This window comes from Bicyclus anynana, chromosome 11, assembly GCF_947172395.1.
Source record: "Bicyclus anynana chromosome 11, ilBicAnyn1.1, whole genome shotgun sequence".
NCBI lineage: Eukaryota > Metazoa > Arthropoda > Insecta > Lepidoptera > Nymphalidae > Bicyclus > Bicyclus anynana.
Window position 1 is genome coordinate 17368338 of NC_069093.1, and position 16956 is coordinate 17385293.

General features: G+C 42.1%; 2 protein-coding genes across 3 annotated transcripts; one reads left to right on the top strand and one right to left on the bottom strand.

Annotated features, from left to right (window-relative positions):
- Window positions 1-95: 95 nt before the first annotated feature.
- On the bottom strand, window positions 96-3668 carry LOC112051944 (NADH-ubiquinone oxidoreductase subunit 8). Its single transcript, XM_024090794.2, has 5 exons — window positions 3515-3668; window positions 2925-3145; window positions 1902-2042; window positions 1265-1363; window positions 96-1041 (listed from the first exon to the last, which is right to left on the bottom strand). The coding sequence occupies exons 1-5, from the start codon at window positions 3549-3551 to the stop codon at window positions 880-882; spliced, it is 660 nt and encodes a 219-aa protein (XP_023946562.2). The 5' UTR covers window positions 3552-3668; the 3' UTR covers window positions 96-879.
- A 163-nt stretch (window positions 3669-3831) lies between these two features.
- LOC112051945 (pyridoxal-dependent decarboxylase domain-containing protein 1) lies at window positions 3832-15760 on the top strand. Of its 2 annotated transcripts, none has more exons than XM_052884189.1 (11): window positions 3832-3991; window positions 4081-4514; window positions 6043-6149; window positions 8714-9057; window positions 9129-9200; window positions 9312-9371; window positions 9783-9974; window positions 10334-10378; window positions 10668-10799; window positions 11066-11736; window positions 11818-15760. In XM_052884189.1, the coding sequence occupies exons 1-11, from the start codon at window positions 3935-3937 to the stop codon at window positions 11888-11890; spliced, it is 2187 nt and encodes a 728-aa protein (XP_052740149.1). In that variant the 5' UTR covers window positions 3832-3934; the 3' UTR covers window positions 11891-15760. The 2 variants fall into 2 exon arrangements, with proteins under 2 accessions (XP_052740149.1, XP_052740148.1); XM_052884188.1 differs by having other exon boundaries at window positions 3856-4003.
- Window positions 15761-16956: the final 1196 nt, after the last annotated feature.

The window sequence follows — 16956 nt, forward strand, 5'->3', positions numbered from 1 at the left end:
TAGGTACTAATTTTTTGACTTAATAATATTTTGTATATCATGGTAATTGTGTTAGTGTTTTCAATATTATGACGTCATTTTTAAAGTCTGTTAAATGTACTTTAATGCAATGAGAACTTTATTTACAAAAATAAAAATATTTCATAGACTGACTATACAATGATTTATTTAATGCCACCAACTAACTAGTCTAAGTAACTACTTAACAACAACACACCAACGAAAACAAAGGAATACGATCCTTATTATTTTGATATAGATAGTAACTTTTTTACCCAAGCCTGTGTTCACTATACAAATAAATTAAATTGACAATAATTTTTTGTCAAAAGGCAACAAATAAAGATTTTACAAAATGTTTTCTACATTAAATAATTAATTTATTGCATTGCTTGTTAACAGAATGCTATTATATTTTTCAATTACTTATGTCATTATAATTTACAAAAACGTGCTGAGACAAGAACAAGGGTTCCTTGTAGACTATGGAACCCTAAAAAAGTGTAATTCTCTTCTAAATAAAATACACGCTGTTGAGACGTAAGATAGTATTTATTTATCACATAAATTAATAATCCTAATTCAGTCCCAATTTTGCAATGAGCTATTGTTCAAGATCACGGCAAAATTGGCCCCGCGTTACTCTATACATTATCACGGCGAACGCGACACTATCGCGCCGAGCGTGACACTATCGCTGCGAGCGTAACACTCGCGCCGAGCGTGATTATATCGCGCCGAGCGTGACAATATCGCGCCGAGCGTGACTAGATCACGCTTAGCGTGACAATATCGCGCCGAGCGTGACACTGTGACCGCTCACCGTGACACTATCGCGCCGAGCGAGACACTATCGCGCCGAGCGTGACAAGATCGCGCTCAGCGGTACAGGTGATCGGCTCGGATGTTGGACGCGATCTCACTCTCCCACTTGTCGCCGTTGGACAGCAGCTTCTCCTTGTTGTACAGCAGCTCCTCGTGCGTCTCCGTCGAGAACTCGAAGTTGGGCCCCTCCACTATGGCGTCCACGGGACACGCCTCCTGCGGGGTACAATGTCACACTCAAACTCTCATGCAGATGATGAATTTATTTCATAAAATGCTTCATTAATTATCTAACTCATTAGATTAGGTTAAAACTGTAGCATTTTAGAAACATTAGAAACATTGTAAATTGTTATGTAAGTACAATAATTGTACATAACAATTTACAAACCTAAGTTTCTAATGTTTCTAAAATGCTATAGTTACGACAATAGTTTACCTGACAGAAGCCGCAGTAGATGCACTTGGTCATGTCGATGTCGTACCGCGTGGTGCGCCGCGAGCCGTCCCTGCGCTCCTCCGCTTCTATTGTGATTGCCTGAAATGATGCAAACAATACTTGGTATACTATCGGATTATAACATTTATCGAAATGCAGAATTGAGACGCGCGAAATAGCGTCAGCCTAATTAGAGAGAACAACTGACAACAAAGCCACGAGTATCTTTACACAAACCATTTGAGGCCACTGTTGTATACTTAATAACTCACAATCAAATTCAAAATAAAGTGATAACATGAGATTTGGTTTACATATTAAATCCTGTAAGCTCATACCAAAATTTCATAACTAGAGCTCAAATAGTTGACGAGTTATTAAAAAATCATTATATTTAAAATGATGATCAATTATACCTATAGATAGATTAAAATATTTACCCACTTCTAGATGACTTAGATAGTTAACAGTTTTTTACCAGAAAATAAAATTCTTAAAACAGTATGTGCATATAATAAAAAGAATTTGAAAACAATATAAATCTATACATATAAAAATGAAAAATAAGCCTACTAATGCAGGTAGGTAATGCTGAGATATATGTTTCTCTGCAGGAAACAACAGTAGTCAGAAGTACCTGAGCCGGGCAGATAGCCTCACACAGCTTGCAGGCGATGCAGCGCTCCTCCCCCGACGGGTAGCGGCGCAGCGCGTGCTCCCCGCGGAAGCGCGGCGAGAGAGGCCCCTTCTCAAACGGATAGTTGATTGTTGCTGGCTCCTGAAAATGAACAGAATATTCATTGACTATCAGATATCCCCAATTTTAAAAAAGTGGCCGATATGTTTTGCTCGATGACCTCTATCTACCACTGAACTTCCAGGTAAAATTTGTTCAGCCATTAGAGAAATCAGCTCAGAAAAACAGGCAAGTAGACAGATGGGAATTTAAAAAAGCTTGATAATGTAAGTGTACTCGTACATTTACTTACTGCATTACTGCAACCACTTCATAATAAATAGTTTTTTCAAAATTGCAATAAACTTTATTTAAAATAGTGGAGATGCTGGGATTTTATGTTTTTCATATATTTTATCCATTAATAAATTCCAATCAGGTGCAGAACCTAGAATTGAATAAGGCTTACTAGTAATAATTTGATATTGAGCCTGCTGTAAAGAAGTTAATTTGTCTAATAGCATACATATATTACACTTGTTCTCTACACATACTCTCTTGGGTGAATCTTATTTTTTTGCTATTCCAATTGACAGCCAAATATAATAATTAATATTTTAAATAAAAACCTGTATGCCAAATATTCATCCAGATTTTGTTTAATGTGCAGAACACCATACTATATTTATCTGATATATTAACATTTTAAATAATGATTTAAGATAGATTATAGTTTGTAATGGCACATAGGTTCTTATGAAGCAGAAGAAGAAGCACCGAGGTTAATTATTATTTTAATCAGCACCTACATTTGAATGGATGGATTTTCACCCTCCTCCTAACATGCATTACGAAAAGTGTAATCGGGCGGCGAACAGACATTCAGAAGGAGAGCTAAAGAAGTTTTACTTGAGTAATTTTTTTCACTTTCAAGTAGCTAAATTCTGCAAGAGGTTAACGTATATACTAAGTAATCTTTAATACCTTAAAAATATGGGCAAGAGTGACGGCAAATCCCCTCGCCAGCTCAGTCCAAAACAGGGTTGTGGCCGCCCTGTTTGTCATTTCTCTCATACTCATGTCTGGGTCTTCTGCATTTACATATTTGTAGCCGGGCGACGTCGGCGGGTACACCTTAGACACTTTCCCTTCCTGGCCAGCGCTGGCGTACCGGACCAGCATACCGGTCGATCCATATGGTCTTACTGAAAATGTTGTATCGAGATAACTCTTTGTTTTATTTTTAACATACTAAGCTTCTACATTTGCCCAATAAGGTTGATAGGTTTTAATTGCTGATATTCAGACAATTACATACTAGTCCAGTGGTCGTCACAAGTAATACGTTTTACGACTTTGGAACTACGCAACCATTTTTTTTTTCCATTATGTTCAATGACTATGTGACACGTTGCTGGATCAATTAATCACAAGAATTTACTTAGTTTTTATTATTAAATTTTAATTTTCATTTTTAATGTTTTGTTTTTTCTGCGAGGTTAGGTTTAGTTGCGTAACTTAGCATTTTCAAACATTAAAATCAACTTGAAACATTAGCGTAGATTAAATGTTACCTCGAGCCGACACGGAAAATACTTTAGCTAAAGACATTTTTATTTGTTTTTGATTCCAATTTTTGCGAAAATAGATCACAAAATTTTGATTCGATTATTTTTCTGTCAGTGTCAAATTTGGAATTACAACAAATTGTCATTGTCAAAAAATTTCATTGTCAACATTAAAGTTTCATTTGGATACTCTGACTATCCAATACATCCTCAGACCAAATAATAAAGGACCTCTCATCTCATACAACAAAATGAAAAACATTTATACCATAGATATAACAGACGTTTGACGGTAGGTAAAAAAATAATATTTAGAACTGTCAAAACGTCAAACTCTATGATGACCATAAAGTGTCAAAACATTGGAGTGACGTTTACAAATTCTCGTCCGGTGTCGTAAATATACGAAAAAATTCGCCACGCACCATGGAAGATCCACCGGCTTCCGAAATGGACTCCAAGAACCCGAACGCCGAAGACGAGGTATCTTCAACGGTAAAAAATAATTTCTTTGTCTTGCGTTACCCACTCAGCGAGTCGTTTCAACTTTACAACTTCTCGGTTTTCCGTAGGACCGGCGACCTTTCGGAGGCCTGGAGTTCCAAGTTTCCGAGGTGGTCGGTAGACTAGAAGCCGTAGTGAACGCCCAGGATGGCGTAACGAACACCCAGGAGAGCGTAATCGACGCCCAAGACTCCGCAGCGAACTACCCAGAATTTTTTGAGTCCAGCAACAAGGAACCGCCTAAAGAGATCCCCAGTGACTTAGAGTTGGATGAAACGCCTATGGACGAGATATTGAAAGTCTTAGAAGACATAGTGATGAAGACGGACCCGAACTGCGAGAGCCTGGAGCCGCCGCTGTTGCCGACGGACGCCGTGACGCGCGCCGCGATCCTGTCGCACAGCATCTCCGCGCTGTTCGCGCGGCTGGAGCGCGGCCACGCCGCCAAGCTGGGCGGCTACATCGCCAGCGAGACCACGCGCTGGATGTCGTATCTGTTTAGGTGAGAACTGGAACCTCTCCACTGACACTTAAACTTTATGGTACAGCTTAACTTTTTAATATAATTACGAATTGTTTGTATGAGAGTATAGAAAGGTTTTTTAGACATATTCAGCCAATTTTTCAAACATTTTTTCTCTGTAAGAGCCATTCTCGTACTTTAAAGAATAATCTAAAAGAAAATCTAGTGATATGCTTAATTACAAGTAACTTAAAAAGTTTGCTTATTTGAGTACATATCTCTACTATATAAAAATAAGTCGGGTTTTCCTTCCTGACGCTATAACTCCAGAACGCACGAACCGATTTCCACGGTTTTGCATTCGTTGGAAAGGTCTCAGGCTCCGTGAGGTTTATAGCAAAGAAAATTCAGGAAAAATTTCATTTCCCGTAGAGGTAGGGTAGGGTACGGGTAGGGTAGGGGTAGGGTAGGGTAGGGTAGAGGTATGGTAGGGGTAGGGGTAAGGTAGGGATAGAGGTAGGGTAGGGGTAGAGGTAGGGTAGGGGTAGGGTAGAGGTATTTGAAAGTTTATATCGAGTTTCACGCGAACGAAGTCGCGGGCATCCGCTATTTTGTATATAAAATATACCAAACACATGGAATTTAAATATTCAAACAAAACTAAAAGTTTGTGTTTAGCTAAAAGCTCCATGGTGCAAAGGTAATCATAATTCATGATATGAGTACGAACATTCTCAGAGCTGTGTACAGTACAGTAACATGTGAACATACATTGTGTTATCACCCTATCAGGCTTGTTAGAGTGTTCAAACATGTTATGACCAATAAATAATAATCTAATCCAATTTAATTGAAACTCAAGGTGATTGATAATAAATGCTAGTTAAGAGTTCAGTAACAGAAAAGGAATTGTGCAGTTTTAAGGTTTGAGATGTGACGGCTACCGACGGCTGTGCTGTAGGGAAGCTTCTTGTTATCAACAAGGTAGTAGATAGATGGTTGTCCTCTCTCTGACCTATTGGCTGAAACACACTTGTCTTGAATTTCTTTCATACATCTGATATGACACAGTTGAGTATCCACAGCTATAATACAGCCTTTCTTGATGAGTACTGTTTACCAACAAACAAATTAAAAATGAGGGTATAAATCACTAGTCATTTCACACGTAATAATAAATATAATTAACTTTCTTAAATATGGTTAATATGTTTTACTAGCGGACGCCTGCAACTTTGTCTGTGTGGAATTCAGTTTTTCACAATTCTGCAGGAACCATGGATTTCCCCGGGTGAAAAGTAGCCTTTGTGTTAATCCATCTACATCTACCTGAATGCCAAATTTCAGCTCGATTTGTCCAGTGGTTTGGACTGTGCGTTGATAGATCAGTGTGTCAGTCAGTCACCTTTGAGTTATATATATTTAGATGTAATATATTAAAATTGAGTCGAGTTCAGTCCTTTGACTGTGGAGTCATTGACGCTATTTATATATTTATTGATAAAGTTAAATAAAGTAAGCAACAGTGGTAAATTGGACTCTAATTGTTGTTTTGTTCTGATTACAGATTAGAAGACTACAACGCGTATTACCACCAGGAGCAGCTGGAGGGGCTGGTGCGCGTCACCAAGATGTTGCTGCACCACAAGTACCCGCGCTACTTGGAGGACGGAGGTAAACTGTGCCCTCATATAGCTGCTTTAGCTTAGCTTACGGTATGGGAGCGCATGATGCTCAACATGCATATACTTGAGCAGTGTGAGCACCTTACACATTAAATAATAAATAATAATAAATAAATAATAAAGCCTTTATTTGCTGAATTTATAAACAAAATATTATTACAACATATCATTGACACTGATTCATTTCTTCAGCTTGCCCTCGGGCATAGGCCTCCTCCAGACACTTCCATATTTCTCTATCTCTTGCTTTCCTTCTCCATGTGTCTCCTGCTGTCTGTCTGAGGTCATCCTCCCATCTTTGGCAGGGGCGACCTCTTTTCCTTTTTCCTATCCTAGGATACCACTCTGTCACATCCCTGGTCCACTTATCCCTTTTATCCCGCATGAAGTGTCCTGTCCACTTCCACTTAAGCTTCTTAATTGTTACTGCCACATCTCTGACCTTGGTCTTGCTTCGGATAGTAGAGAGTCTGACTTTGTCTTGTTTTTTTATATGAAGCATGCTTCTTTCAAGATTATTTTGGCATGTTTTCAGTTTCATAATATTTTTCTCAGTCAGACCCCAGGTTTGGCAACCATAGGTTAAGCATGGCAAGATACAGGTGTTGAATACTTTAGACTTGTCTGATATAGGGATATCTTTATTTTTCATTACTTCCTTAAGGGACCAGTAGCTTTTCCAGGTGTTGCATATTCTCCTGTCTATTTCCTTTGTGTTTTGTTCTCTCGGTGATATTGCACATTAGGTAGATTAAAATTTGTTAATCATCCAATCATTAGATGAAGATCGTAATAAATAGCTATTTCATACTAGCGGACGCCCGCGACTTCGTGCGCGTGAAATTTAGTTTTTCACAAATCCCACGGGACCCATAGATTTTTTTCGGGATAAAAGTAGCCTATGTGTTAATCCCGAATAAAATCTTTTTCCATTCTAAAGTTCAGCCAAATTGCTTAGACTATTCGCCTTTATAGTATTAGTGTGATTATAGTTTTCACTTTAAGTGGCGAGGAAAATGTCTACAGTTATTTGAAGTTCTGTAATAAAAAGTTACATGGTATAATGTCAGAAATTTATAATGATATGAGTATAGACTAGTGTTCCAAAAGACTCGAGCTCGAAAAATATTGTGACGTCACTTTAAATCCAAAATGGTGGACATTTGAACTTTACAATTGCAATTCCCAGACATCAATTTTTAACAAAATCGGCGCAGAAATAAGAAATTTCAAAATGGCGGCCTTTTTTAATTTTTACTTCAGAATCTGTTTTCGCTATTCACTCAATGCCCAGATATCAATTTTGAACGAAATCGGTGAAGGAATAAGAAATTTCAAAATGGCGGCCTTTTCTATTTTTTACTTCAAAATCGGTTTTCGCTATTCACGCAATGCCCAGATATCAATTTTAAACGAAATCGGTGAAGGAATAAGAAATTTCAAAATGGCGGCCTTTTCTATTTTTTTACTTCAAAATCTGTTTTCGCTATTCACGCAATGCCCAGATATCAATTTTGAACGAAATCAGTGAAGGAATAAGAAATTTCAAAATGGCGGCCTTTTCTATTTTTTACTTCAAAATCTGTTTTCGCTATTCACGCAATGCCCAGATAATAATTTTGAACGAAATTGGTGCAGAAGTGAAATTTTCAAAATGGCGGCCTTGTTTAATTTTTACTTCAGAATCTGTTTTCGTCGTTCATGCAATGCCCAAATATCAATTTTTAACGAAATTGGTGAAAGAATAAGAGATTTCAAAATGGCGGCATTTTTAATTTTTTATTTTAGAATCTATTTTGCTATTCACGAAATGCCCTGACAGCAATACCTGGCAAACGCAGACAAATCATTAAACACACCAAACAAGAGTATTATAAAATATTAAATGGCGATTTCTGCCACTGTAAAGTGTTTAAAAGAACTTTATTCCAATAAAAAGCTAGGCTACAAAACAATCAATCAAGTTAATCGTCCTATTTTAGGGCTTAACCCTAAAATAGGACGATTGACTAATATTTGCAATAGAAATGGATTTTACTCTGGATTACCAATTTCCCGGAAAAATCCATGGTCCCCGCGGGATTTGTGAAAACTGAATGCCACGTGGACAAAGTCGCGGGCGTCCGCCAGGCGCCAGTAAAATATATATTTATTTGCTGATTTGCATGGTGGGTGTGCCAAAGGTAAGAAGACAAAAGAACAAAAAATTACTCAAGGATGTCAGAGGGGTGATGAACCCCAAAAATGCTTCAAGTTCAAAGAAAAAATAATCGCGATTTGAAAATATTCAAGCGCATCAGAATAACACAGTTCAATCAAAAGATTGACATTTGTTTTGAGGAGTTTCAGTTCTGACGTCTAGAAAATGTATACCTTTAACATTTTGTTTTTAGTGTCTCCCACTGTTTTTTTGTTCATCCACTGCAGTCGAGGAAATTCCAAAATTCTTTGCTTCTCAGATGAGGAATTTATTTTTATTGATTCATAACATTATATTCCTGACACAGCTTTTAAGTAAAAATCAGCGTCAGAACAAAGGGTTGTCGTTTCCAGCGCTCGCGTTCGCCAACCGCCTGCCGTGCATCTACAGCTGCGTGGCCAGCCCGCTGGGCGTGGTGCAGCACCTGTGCCGCCAGCTGGGCCTGCCGCTGGCCTGCGTGCGCCCCGTGCCCGCGGACGCGGCCGGCCGCACCGATGTGCCGGCGCTGGAGCGGCTGTGCGCCGAGGACGCGCGCGCGGGCCGGGCGCCGCTGCTGGTGCTGGGCGAGGCGGGCGCGCCGCCGCTGGGCCGCGGCGAGCCGCTGCGCGCGCTGGCCCGCGCCTGCGCCGCGCTGCAGCTGCACCTGCACGTGCGCGGACACGCGCTGGCGCTGCCCGCCGCGCTGCCCCGCGGACAGGTGACCACCACCGCCACCGCCGTCATATGTTGTCGATAAGTACATCATGTAACAGCATGTCTCCGTTGCAGACGCACAGCATAGCGGACTCGCTGACGCTGACGCCGGGCCCGTGGTTCGGCGTGCCGGGCCTGCCCACCGTCGTATCCTTTGTGAATGTGTTTGTGACTCACTCGTTCTGGATAGAGCAATGTGAACATTGTTCCAAATAAGTAATAATCCATGCTACAAAAGTTTCCTTAGCACTGTGACAGACATTTTACAAAATACCAGAAACAGTCACCGCGAATGATCACTCCAAAGGAGTTAATCCGGTAAGTGGGAGCCGCATTGTTACTGATCGGGTTAACTTCGTTGAGTTAACAACCTTGCAGTAGTTGAATTGTAAATGCGTGCCGCGACACAGGTGCAGCTCGTAGAGTATATAATATATCCAACAAGTTGAGTGTTGCCATTCGGTGCCCTCTGGGTTACGGAGAGTGCATACAATCATTGTTTGTTTCATTGATTTCTTGTTTTATTGTATACATGCACTGCTGACTGCAACTGTAACTTGCCAACTTTATTTCACATCTATTGAATGTCCTGTTCAGCCTCTTACTGTAACAAAAGTTACTGAAACCAAACATCGGATCAATGTTTAAGCTTGTAATGGTAATACGTAACATACACAATGAAGTTTGTCTGTCGTTCTACGGTGGTAATGCAAAGCGCGCCGTGTGCAGGCGGGCAGCCGGGAGAGCGCGCTGGCGGCGCTGGCGGGGCTGACGGCGGGCGCGGCGCGACTGGCGGCGCTGCCGCTGTGGACGTGCGCGCGCGCGGCCGGCGAGCAGCGACTCACGCGCCGCATCGTCGGCGCCTTCCGCTCCGCGCGGGCGGCGCGCGCGCTCGTCGCCAGCGCCGACCTGCGCCTGCTGGTGAGTACGCACCGGTGACGCAGCGCCTCGCGCGCGCTCGTCGCCAGCGCCGACCTGCGCCTGCTGGTGAGTACGCGCCGGCGAGCAGGGCCTCACGCGCTACATCGTCGGCGCCTTCCGCTCCGCGCGGGCGGCGCGCGCGCTCGTCGCCAGCGCCGACCTGCGCCTGCTGGTGAGTACGCACCGGTGACGCAGCGCCTCGCGCACGCTCGTCGCCAGCGCCGAACTGCGCCTGCTGGTGAGTACCGAGTCGGCGCCTTCCGCTCCGCGCAGGCGGGAAGATAGTAACTGGATAACACTTGCTTAGATTTGCATTTACTGGAAATTGAGTTTGAAAACGCTTACGTCGTATGTTTCAGAGCGAGCCGCCGGGCGGCGACGAACCTCCCAACGTGGACATCGTAGTGAGTATCGTGGCGCCCTCTTAACACTACTTACCAAATACCACTAATTTAAGAGAAATTACACTTTTAGCAAACTCAGAATTGTGACTACAAATATAAGAAAACCAATGTCGAACAAAGGTTATGATTCACAACATTTGTCAGGATAACTTCATTGATAAATCAAAATCAAAATCACGGACTTGTGACTATTGTATGTAGGGCTAAGAACGTCCTTCAAGAGGATAAGCAATCTCCGTCCGTGCGAGGACACACAGACGGGGCAGTAACCCGCCGGTCACACTTGCAGGACGCGATGTCGCAGGCGTCCGCGTGCGTCGTGTTCCAGTTCGCGCCGGCCGACTGCGGCGCGCGCGTGCCGCCCTACTACGACAAGCTCAACTCGTGGCTGGGCCAGGTGCTGCAGCGCGAGCCCGACATGGTGAGTGCGTCCGCCCGATGCCACGAGCTCCACTCGTGGCCGGGCCAGGTGCTGCAGCGCGAGCCCGACATGGTGAGTGCGTCCGCCCGCTGCCACGTGCTCGACTGGGCCAGGTGCTGCAGCGCGAGCCCGACATGGTGAGTGCGTCCGCCCGCTGCCACGAGCTCCACTCGTGGCCGGGCCAGGTGCTGCAGCGCGAGCCCGACATGGTGAGTGCGTCCGCCCGCTGCCACGTGCTAGTGGCGCTCACACTCGTGCTGTTGCAGATGAGCGTGGAGGTGTGCGAGACGGAGGCGCACGGCGCGGCGCTGCGCTACTGCCCGCTGGAGGGCGCGGCGGGGGGGGCGGGCGCGGACGAGGCGGGCGCGGCGTGGGCGGGCGCGCTGGAGGCGCAGCTGCACGTGCTGCGCGCGACGGTGGCGCTGCGCGAGCCGTTCCGGCGCTCGGTGCGCGCGCACCCGCGGCTGGCGCTGGCGCGCGTGCCGGGCTGGGCGGGGCTGGGCGGCGTGCGCTACGAGCCGGCGGGCTGGGCGCGGGCGCCGCGCGCGCAGCAGGACGCGCTGCAGCGCTCGCTGGTGGGCGCGCTGCGGGCGGCCGACGGCGCGTTCTCGTGCGGCGCGGCGGACGACGGGCGCGCGTGCGTGCGCTTCGGCATGGTGACGGCCGACACGGACGTGGACGAGCTGCTGGCGCTGGTGGCGGACGCGGGCCGCGCGGCCGAGGCGGGCGCGCGCGCGCTGGACGATATGACGGCGCTGGTGAAGCGCGGCATCTCGGCGGCGCAGGAGGAGCTGGCGCGCGCCGCGGATGAGGGGCTGCTGCGGCGCGTGCCCGTGGTGGGGCGCGTGGTGGCGTGGTGGGCGCCGCCCGCGCCGCCCGCCGGCCGCCGCCTGCTGCTGGCCGACGGCTCGCTGCAGACCACCGAGGACATCTACAGGTACACGCGCACACTTCGCTTTCAATCTTTCGACCTTCTCCAAGTTTTATCTTTACCATAAGAAAAAATTATAATTTGCAGACGAGTTCAGAAGAAAGAGGAGGAGCCGCCGCGCGCACACTCGCCGTCGCGTGCGCCGCCCGACGACCAGTAGCGGCCGCGCGATACGCGCCCTCACCGCACAGGACAGTAGCGCTACAGCAGCAGGCACTGCACACGGGACGAGTGCTCACTACAAACAACCTTACAGCACAGACAATAAAGTCTACATCAGAGATAGCTGCGAGAATAATCTACCGACACAAGTAATACACCAGCGAATGAGATCGCATCAAACCATAAACACCCTTATATCAAAACAGTTAAAGTCTACAGTTGCACAAGAAGTGCTACAAACGTTGCATTACGCATGCCTCGACGTTATTGCGGCGGAGTAAGGTTTCAATTCCTTTGGAACATATAAAATGTTTATAGTTCACGTGTAGTGCGACACAAAATAGAAAATAAATGAGGGCGCTGCGGTCACTTGATGTCGCTCGTATGTACCCTGTGTTGTGCCTCCACTTGGGATTGCGCCTACTTTGGTACTTGATAATAATTGATAATATTTTGTTCTATGTGTAGGTAATATTATGTTGTTATTATAAATAAGATCATCTATTGAAAATAATATTATTATCTAATATAAATATATTTGGAAAAAGATAGTATCATGTGTTATGATAACTAAGACAACCGATTTTATTATTAACATTTATTATTTAAATAAATTCAAAAAGTCAATCTCATTTAAATATTAATTATAATTCGTCTGGTAATTATTCGAATTTCCATTAAGATTGAAATAATCTGATACAAGTATCAATAATTATTGGTTGCTCTATAATGACAGTTAATGTGGTGTTGCCACACACGAGTTTGTTAGTTCCATATTTATTTACTATTTTATATCGCACTACACATTGTGTATGAATGCTAGCACAGCATAGCAATAAACTGTATATAGTAATTATATAATCTGTTTAACGTTTAAAACCTTTGTGAATTAGAGATAAATTATAAAAACCCGCCAATCCATATTACGGCAGCGTGGCAGGTCTAAGCTACAAATACCGCATCTGATAGCTGTCCGCTGCAGGGAGCCATTTCAATTATAAATATAAATAATAATAATAATTAATTACACATTACTCGTAGGTGCTTCACGTGAAGGAGCTCGTGACTATTAATTTTTTAATTATTTAATTACATCATATTTCAGTTGCATACGAGAATTATTAATAAAAAAATTAATTTCTGCTAAATAATAATGCGTAATATTCTAAAATAGATACTTTTAGAAACTTTATATACAATAATTATAAAGATATAGTTTGTCTATTTCAGGAAGACGGTCCTGCTCCCAATTTAGTAGTATCGTGAACACATTCGAACAGACACATTGTATATAGTAATACAGGCTGATTCGTGTGATATCGCAACCCATTTACTAATAAACCGTTTAGCAACAGACAGATGATAATATACTCAGAGGCACAATTATCCGCCCACTTCAATATGACGCGAGTTTTTCAAAGTGGGCGGATAATTGTGCCTCTGAGTATATGTAAACATGTTTCTGCTTTGCCTGCGCTCCTTCAGTTTCTGTCCAACAGTTCGCCTGTAGCTGTACCGCAACAGAATAGAAGCGTCTTCCTGAAATAGAATATCGACCCGTCGGAGGAATGTTCAAACGTGCACAATAACAAACAAACACACATACAAGCAACTGTTGTGAAATATTGCTGTACATATTTAGCTTTTGTATCATAGCGTAGTGTGCGTCGGCGCAGTCGCTCACGCCGACGTGAAGGTTTGAGCGCCTGCCACAGCCACACATGCCGCATCTCGTGATGCCGGAACGTCACGTCAGCTGCTCCTGACAGAGTAGGTAAGTCCGGAGACTGGCGCGTGGTGACTTTGGAAGGTAACAAGTTTCGAACATTCAGACCGTCGACCGTCAAAGTGCAATGCATATTTTTATTTTGTGCAATAAAGTGTATATAAAGAAATAAAATAATAGATAGATATTTCGTATAATATCAAAAAATTACGTTCCATATATGGACAATTGAAGACCTGTACCTTCCAAAACTACCACAGCCTTTGGACTGCCGAATATGGAGTTAGTATGTACGAGCACACACTCTGTATGATGTGGCACGTGTGGCTGCGGCAGGCTCTATAATGAGAAGTATTTCATGTAAGTACTGCCTCCATTATTAATATTATTGTATTCGATATAAATTAATTATAGTATTTTTAACTGACTTCGAAAATGAACGAGGTCCCTCATCTGACAATCTTAAATTCAGTTTTCATAATTGATTAAATAGACAAAAGCCTGTGAGATTTATTCGTTGCGATATGTTACGACCGCGTCACCTGATGGTAAGTGTCGGCGAATGCGGACTTTTAAAACCGATATCCGAAAGAAAGCAGACATCCTTTGACATTTTTTAACCGACTTCCAAAAAGGAGGAGGTTCTAGGTTCGGTTGTATGTATGTTTTTTTTTTCAACTTATCATTTTAATTTCATTCCATTATGTGTCACATATTGTATTTTAATTAGAATTGTAAGTTAATTATTGACACATGGCGCCTGCACATATTCACACTGTGCTCGTTCGTGTTTATGAATAATGGATTGATATTTTTAGCTTTTTTTTTATTGTTAATAATTGAAGTATTTTTTTTATTTAATGACTGACACAATACGACAATAATCCAACGCGGATTCGAACCCACAACTTTTCGGTGTCGAGTCCAGCTTCCACCGTGAAACACGTTGAGGCTTAGCCGCAGCTGAAACGTAGCACTGTTTGAAGTTTCATGGAAAGGTTCTGTTTGTACGACTTGTATACAATATTAAATGACAGCAGGAAACAGAAAGATAGTTACCGTGGCTAGTTACCACCCTACCGACAAAGACGTACCGCCAAGCGATTTAGCGTTCCGGTACGATGTCGTGTAGAAACCGAAAGGGGTGTGGATTTTTCATCCTCCTCCTAACAAGTTAGCCCGCTTCCATCATAGATTGCATCATCACTTACCATCAGGTGAGATTGTAGTCAAGGGCTAACTTGTACAGAATAAAAAAAGAAGAGATTTTATATTAAACATAATAAATATCGTGATTTGTCATTTTGTGCTTATTCATATACACTACACGAGCGCATGCGCTGGCGCCGACTTGTAATAATTGTAAATAATATTATGAATAACTAGTTATTTTGTAACAATAATATATTATGCATAACTTGTTATAGATCGGAAAATGCTATTATTGAAACGAATAATTGGAATTTTTAGAGTTTGTGTTCAACACAATTACAAACATTATGTACAAAATGCAATACAATTAATTTCTTAAAATTAATCAGTATTTTTAAATTAAATATTTTATAATTGTCAACAATGAAGTGTTGCTGTGGAAGGAAGTGCAGTGTGTACAGTAAGGCTGCCGACACACGCAATATTATTGACAATAATATATAAGGTTGCCCCTCAGGAAACAACATTACCTACGACCGGCGCACGACTCGTCAACCGCACCTCACTATACATATAGTCAATACTATCGACTGTGTGTAGACGCCCTAAATTTGTACTGAAACTTAATTGCAATTTATTATTATTTAAGGTATTTAGTTTAAAATGTATTCCAAATATAGTAACCCTACGGTAGCTACATATGTTATTTTAGGCGCGCTGTAAGTTCAGTCCATGTTCTTCTTACCTCACGATGGTTAATTTTTGTATTTGGAAGATGACGGGTTTCTAATCCTCGATGAACCATGTATAAAACGTAATTTGTTGATATGGGGCATGGGCTGACGGACTTTCATAAAATAAAGCCGCCTCGTTTATAATAATTAATATGGAATTATTATAAACGAGGCGGTCTGATGTAACCAACTAATATATTTATTGTGATTTATAATTTAAGTTACGTACTGATAATAAAGTTATGCAATGTTATAATCTGTGTTTTATTTTTAGAGTTCCGTGCCTCAAATTGACAAAAACTGAACCCTTATAAAACTTTGAAAACTTTGATGTCTGTCTGTCTGTCAGTCGCCTTTATGTGGGAACACGCATCTTCTACAAAACACTAGCCTCAGAGTTAAGGAAACTTGATGCCCTGAGCGATGTTTCCCTGTGGGCTAAAAAATTAATAAAAAACGCGCGGATTTTGAAATTGGCTAAAGTTAGTTATTTTGCTCGGGTGCCTCGGTACGGGATGCCCTACTGCGCACCGCCTGCAGTTTCCTAACTGGGGACTGATCACTGAGCTGCTAAGGTATAGACAATAAAATTTCTTAGAATTAGAAGAATGCATAACCTATTATTTGGCTTTCACGATGTCACAGTCCGTGCCTCCGAGCCTTATCATTTGCCTATAGTATAGAGTAGACCATAAAGCCACAGAACTGTAGAAGATCAATCCAACAATATTTTTTTGTGGTTTAGATATAAAGGCCGTGTTTTTTCGATATGAACGAGCTGAAGTGTTGTAGGAATGCATATTTTACGTATCTATACGTAAATGTATAATTTCGTAAAAAATTTCAGCGGCGCATGCGTAGCTACACCCCCCCCCCCCTCCCTGGCGGTGGTCCAATTGAATACCTTTCGGGTAGAAAGTCTGATTCAAAATTCAAACCATACAGTCCATACAATTATATTCAATGTACTCTATGATTTAAACTAACATTAATGATTATTGTTCATTACATAAAATGCGACACTAAATACTAGAAAATAAATGAGGGCGCTTTAGTCACTTATTGTTGTTTTTATGGTAACCCTGATCCTGTCATCCACTTAGGACTGCAACTACCTTGATACTTGATAATGATTGATGTTTTGTTCTATACTTAACTATGTTATTATTTTAATTAATATAGTGTTCTTATTTTAATTAAGTTGAACTGTTGAAAATAATATTACTGTTTAATATAAATTGCCAATGCCATAGTCACCGTGCAAAATATAGGACAACTAAACATACTAATTACAAGTCACAAACGGCTAAAAAATATTACAAAAATTTAAATTTACAAAGAACACAAATAAAAACAAAGTCAGATATAAATAATCCTATAAAAAAACTAAGTAGGTGTAACATGTCAAATTCTGTACTTACATTGAAGATATTTTGAAAATTTTAGTTTGAA

Coding starts and splice junctions, on each gene's coding strand:
- LOC112051945 (XM_052884188.1), top strand. CDS start 3,935: ATGGAAGATCCACCGGCTTCCGAAATGGACTCCAAGAACCCGAACGCC. Junction 4,004..4,080: donor AAGACGAGGTATCTTCAACG/GTAAAAAATAAT, acceptor GGTTTTCCGTAG/GACCGGCGACCTTTCGGAGG. Junction 10,800..11,065: donor TGCAGCGCGAGCCCGACATG/GTGAGTGCGTCC, acceptor GTGCTGTTGCAG/ATGAGCGTGGAGGTGTGCGA.
- LOC112051944 (XM_024090794.2), bottom strand. CDS start 3,551: ATGTCTTTAGCTAAAGTATTTTCCGTGTCGGCTCGAG. Junction 3,146..3,514: donor ATTTTCCGTGTCGGCTCGAG/GTAACATTTAAT, acceptor CAACATTTTCAG/TAAGACCATATGGATCGACC. Junction 2,043..2,924: donor CTCTTGCCCATATTTTTAAG/GTATTAAAGATT, acceptor GTTCATTTTCAG/GAGCCAGCAACAATCAACTA.